General features: G+C 63.3%; 1 protein-coding gene across 2 annotated transcripts; it reads right to left on the bottom strand.

Moving 5' to 3' along the window:
* On the bottom strand, positions 1–5,021 carry CABP7 (calcium binding protein 7). Of its 2 annotated transcripts, none has more exons than XM_090152591.1 (5): positions 4,554–5,021; positions 2,851–2,994; positions 1,691–1,803; positions 884–1,030; positions 1–799 (listed from the first exon to the last, which is right to left on the bottom strand). In XM_090152591.1, exons 1-5 carry the CDS (start codon positions 4,660–4,662, stop codon positions 716–718), a joined length of 597 nt encoding a protein of 198 aa, XP_090008717.1. In that variant the 5' UTR covers positions 4,663–5,021; the 3' UTR covers positions 1–715. The 2 variants fall into 2 exon arrangements, with proteins under 2 accessions (XP_090008717.1, XP_090008716.1); XM_090152590.1 differs by having other exon boundaries at positions 877–1,030; positions 4,554–5,018.

Genomic DNA, 5,021 nt, shown 5'->3' with positions numbered 1-5,021 from the left:
ATGAGAAACGGACCCGCATCCGAACCAGTCCGGTGCCGGGGTGCTACATACAGGCTGGGGGGGTTGGGGGACAGGGGGGTCCCCCGGGATGCACGGCTCTTCCCGGCGGGTCCTTGCAAAGTGCATCAAGCAGAGGTCAGCAGTGCCAGCCCTGTCTGGAGAGGGGGGGGAAACTGAGGCACGGCACGGGGCGGGGGGGGCAGGGGGATGACATCCAGCCCTTGGCAGCGACGTCCATGCAAACGCTCCCGGATCTCCGAAGAGAAAAACATCTCAGGCGGGGGTGTATTGCTTACGAGATGGTTTGGTTGGGTTTTTTTTTTGTTTGTTTTTCGTGTGTTTTTTTTTGTGTGTGTTTTGTTTTTATCATAAATATCGAGCTATAGAGGCTATAGTGGTGCAACCGGTGGCCCCGGCTCGGAGGGATGGGGCAGCAGACGGGCTCCATGCACGTTGCATGCACTATTTGCTGGCGAGGGTTTAGTTTGGTGTGCGTGTCTCTCAGAGTCAATGCGTCCTGCAGGCAACCGTGCGAGCTCCACGCTCACCCCACGCCGGGCTTTTCTCTCCATCCCCGGGGTGTTTTGCGGCGGGTCTGCTCGCAGTAGGTGTGCATCCCATACTGGACCTGCACGGACACCCCAGACCCACACGGACGCCCCGTATCCGCGCTACTTCATGCCGCTGCGCAGCACCTGGTTGGCGGCGATGAGCATCACGCTGATGATGAAGGCGATGGCGAAGGCGCAGATGAGGCTTTTCCGCACGCACGTCTGCCTGATCTGCTGGTTGGAGCAGGCTGTGGGGACAGCCCACGTCAGCCCACCTCCCCTTCTCACCTCCCACCTCATTTCCCCCCCCGTGCGCCCCACTCACTCTCCACCTCCACGGGGCACTCCTCGGCCGTGCCCATGTGGCTCTCCTCCTCCGTCATGATGATGTTCTCGATGTCCTTCATGGAGAGGTGCTCACAGAAGGTGTCGTACAGCAGTCGCTTCAGCTCGTCCACCGTCAGCTTCTGCATGTCGCACTGCGGGGCGGCGCACGGTGAGGGCACACGGGGACCCCAAGGTGGGACCCCAAAAGGGGCTGCCTCCACCCCGGGCCTTGGCGAAGTGGGGCCGGGTGTTGCGGCACCTTTGGGTGCCGGGCTTCGTGCCACCATTGCACCACGCTGAGGTTCAGCTCCTGGCCCCACACCAGAGCATGACTCCAGAACGACCCCTAACCCTCATCCTGACCCCAAACCCGGCCCTGACGCAGAGCCTGAGCCTGACCCTAAGCCCACTCCTGACCCTAATCCAAACCCCACCCAAACATGCAGCCTCACCCTGACCCCGAGCAACCTTAACGTGGAGCTGGAGCCTGATGCTGAGCCCAGCCCTCACCCTAACCCTAAACCTCACCCAAATCCTCACCCGAACCCCAACCAAAGCCTGAGCCTGACCCAGCCCAACCCTGACACTAACCCAAACCCCAACCCCAACTCTGACCCTGACCCCATTCCCGACCTTATCTCCAACCCCAGCCCTGACCCTCAAACCAGCTCTACCCCTAACCCCAAACCCAGTCCTGACCCCAGCCCTAACCTCAGCCCTTCCCCCCACCTCAGACCTGACCCTCACCCACTCCAAACCTCCACCCACCCGACCCCGAGCCCCCCAGGCTCCCACTGCCTGCTGTCCCCTACCTTCCAGAAGACGGTGTCAAAGTCGGTGCCGTGGAACTTCTCTGGGATGCCCGAGGTGGACAGCTTGGGCCCCAGCAACGTCACAAATTCCTCAAAGTCCACCTGTCCGTCACCTGTGGGGCACAGCAGTGCCATCACCCCATAGAGGGAGTAGGGCTCGAGTGCATCATCCCCTTGCTCGTGCTCATAGGGACAGTGAGAAGGGGGTCCTCACAGCACTGATTTGGGGTTGTGCTTGGCGGTACCCTACCCCACAGCCTTGGGGTCCCACTCTAGAGTTTTGGGAGGACCCCACTCATGTGTTGTTTGGGGGTGGTCCTGCACCTGGACAACATCTGGGGGGTCCACGACACCCCTGCACCCTGCCCAGGAATCACTCATCTCCATGCTGGGCTGGCCTGGGCTCCTGGGCTTTAGGACATCACCAGCCAGGACCCCGTGCTGCCTGCGGACAACAGGGCCAGCCAGGAACCCCAGATCCATCTGCAGACCCCAATACCAGCTGGAGATCCCCAAAGCCAGAGGGAATCCCAACACCATGGGACCCCAATGTTGCCCAGCACCCTGCCTCATCTGGGGACTGCAACCACAGCTGGGGACCCCAAAGCTGGGAGGAACCCCAACACCACCGGGACCCCCCAGCTCACCCCGGCCCCTTTGAGACCCCACTGCAGTGCAGCCGTGGGCCTCATCCTGTGGCTGGGGCGGGTGCTGGGGCTGTCACAGCAGCACTAACGATGAGTAATGAAGGGAGCCGCGGCTTGGCAGCCTTGCCTGAAAGGCTTTTAAATGGGGAAGAAAAAAAAAAGAATGGAATCCTATAAATTAACGCTCTCCTTAAGGTCCCGATGAGCATGGGAGTGACAGAGACAGGCATGGCTGGGGTAGGGGGCTGAGCCTGGGGTGTGGGATCCAGGGCTGGGTGTGGGATCCAGGGCTGGGTGCAGGATGCAGCCCTTCACACCCTATTCCCATTGGGTTTGGAGGTTGGGAAGAGTGCTGTCCCCATCCTGGGAGCGTTCCAGCATCATCAAATCCCCTCAAACGATGCCACGGTGGTGAGAAGGATGGGAATGGGGAAGGCTCTGGCCTTGCACCACGGCCCTGCTCTGTTGTGGGGTGACTCCGGGGGTCTCATCCCACCCCACAGGGGTCCCTACCGTCCATGTCGAGGCGCTGGATGATGACCTCGAGCTCCACCTCGTTGGGCATGTAGCCCAGTGAGCGCATGGCCGTGCCCAGCTCCTGCTTGGAGATGAAGCCGTTGCCGTCCCGGTCGAACACCTTGAAGGCCTCGCGGATCTCTGCGGGGGGAACAGGGCTGAGCCTGGCCACCCCCGACCCCACAACGGTGGGGAAACTGAAGCATAACAGGAATGGTGCCCAAAGTGTCCCCATGTCGCAGTGCCCAGCGATGGGCTGGGAGGGGAAGGAGGCAGAGGGCGGATTTGGGGGTTAATGCTTCCAAATGGGCTCTGCAGGAGGATTGGGGGAACCTCAGTGGGAATCTGCCCCAAAGCTGAAATCAGATTGCCCAAAAACCCAAAAGCATCAGTGAGTGCCATGCAGTGGTTTTGCTGCTTTGTGGGGTCTCCTTCCTTCGGAGCCGCAGCCAGGCTTGGGGGAACGCCGTGCACAGATGGTGTTGGGGGGAAACCCGTAACACTGCTAAAATCCACCCCAAATCAAACGCTGCGCCCCAAAACCCCGATGATGGAGGGTGCTTGGGGTCCCCACGGGTGGCACAGGGTGCTGGTGTCACCACTGTCACCGTGCTCACGTTGGGATCAGTGCTGAAAGCACTGGGTGTGCTTCCCCATCTCACCCCATTTCCATCCCATCCCAACCCAGGGCTGCCCAGCGGCGCTGAGGGTGGGTTTGGTGGGTTGGGGTCAGCGGGCAGCAGGGTGGCAGCAGGGCAGACCCCCCCCATACACCCAGCATGGCCCTATGGGGTCACCTTGGGGTTCTGCCAAGGTGGTTTTGGGGCACACTGCAGGGAGGCCGTGCACACTCACCCACACAAACAGGAAAACCACGCGGCACCGCTGCACTTGTGCGTGCACAGGGCTGTACACCCGTGCGTGTGTGTGTGCACGCGTGCAAAAGCAGCTTGAGGGCAACGCTGCGTCCGTGTGCACACGCAGACACCTGGCAGCAAAGCTGTGCTCGTGCACGCACAGACTCCTTGCAGCCATGCTGTGCTGTGCATGCACCGACACCTGACAGCCCTGCCGTGCTTGTGCATGCACCCCAGCACCTCGCACCGACGCTCTGCTCGTGCAAACACGCGCACGCTCGCCCTGCAGCACTGCTGTGCACATGGAGCCGGCGCGCTGCACTTGTGCACACGCACTGCAGCGATGCTGCCATGTGCACACACACGCACACACACACACGTGTGCATGGTGTGAGCCCCATCTCTGTCCCTTTGGGTGCGCAGACCCCCCGCGCCGTGCCTCAGTTTCCCCCGCAGTGCTGATGCTGACCCCGCAGCCCTCGTGCCACCCCAGTGCCACCACTTTTAGGGTCACCGAACCCACGGCCACCCCCTGTTCCACCACCCAACTTTTTGTGGGGGGGGAATATGGCCGTTTCGGGGGCAGCCCTGCAGCCCCGCAGCCCCACAGCCGTGACCCCACGAGATATGTCTGTCTGTCTGTCTGTCTGTCTGTATGGGGGGGGGCAAACAGGTGCCAGCCACCACCGCCGTATGACGGCACCGTGCGGACCAGGCCCGGGAGATGCTGCGGGGGCGACGGGGGGGGGACAGCGGGGCCGGTGCCGCGGGTGGGTGCGGGATGCGTGGGTTCCCCCCGGCATGCGGTGCCCCCCTCCCCCCCCGCCCCCGGCGGCCCCTCACCCTCCAGTTCGTCCTCGGGGATGTCCACCGGGTGCTGCTCGGCCAGCAGCGGGGGCACGCTGTAGATGCCCCGGTACATCAACGCGGCGGTCACCGGGTGGAAAGGCATCTTCGGAGCTTTGCCGAAATCCCAAAGTTTCCCACCTAAATCTTCGCTTTCCGCGGGACGGAGCCGCAGCCCCCCCCGGCTCTATGGGACCAGCAGCCCGTCCCCGCGGCCTCGGGGTTCGGTGGGGCCGGGGCCGGGGCCGGGAGCGGGCACACGGCAGCATCCAGGCACCGCTCAGCGCCCGCCCGGGGCCCCGCCGCCCCCCCGCGCCCAGGGGTGCTGCCCCGCGGGGCCCGGCATTGCGGGGCCTTCCTCCTCCTCCTCCTCTTCTTCCTCCTCTTCTTCCTCCCCGCTAAGTTTCGCGGGCAGGAGGCGATGCTCCGCGCTGCGTCGAGCTCCCGCTGCCCGCCCCCAACAAC

The sequence above is a fragment of the Phasianus colchicus genome, chromosome 18, assembly GCF_987193195.1.
Source record: "Phasianus colchicus chromosome 18, bPhaCol1.hap1.1, whole genome shotgun sequence".
Classification (NCBI taxonomy): Eukaryota; Metazoa; Chordata; class Aves; order Galliformes; family Phasianidae; genus Phasianus; species Phasianus colchicus.
The sequence above is the reverse complement of the archived record's forward strand: the minus strand, read 5'-3'. Positions and strand labels throughout refer to the sequence as shown.

Bases quoted from the DNA above. Each gene is read 5' to 3' on its own strand.
- CABP7 (XM_090152590.1), bottom strand. From the start codon at position 4,662: ATGCCTTTCCACCCGGTGACCGCCGCGTTGATGTACCGGGGCATCTAC. The intron at 2,995-4,553 runs GTGAGGGGCCGC...TTCCCCCCGCAG, and splicing joins CCCCGAGGACGAACTGGAGG to AGATCCGCGAGGCCTTCAAG. The intron at 1,031-1,690 runs GTAGGGGACAGC...GCCGCCCCGCAG, and splicing joins TTGACACCGTCTTCTGGAAG to TGCGACATGCAGAAGCTGAC.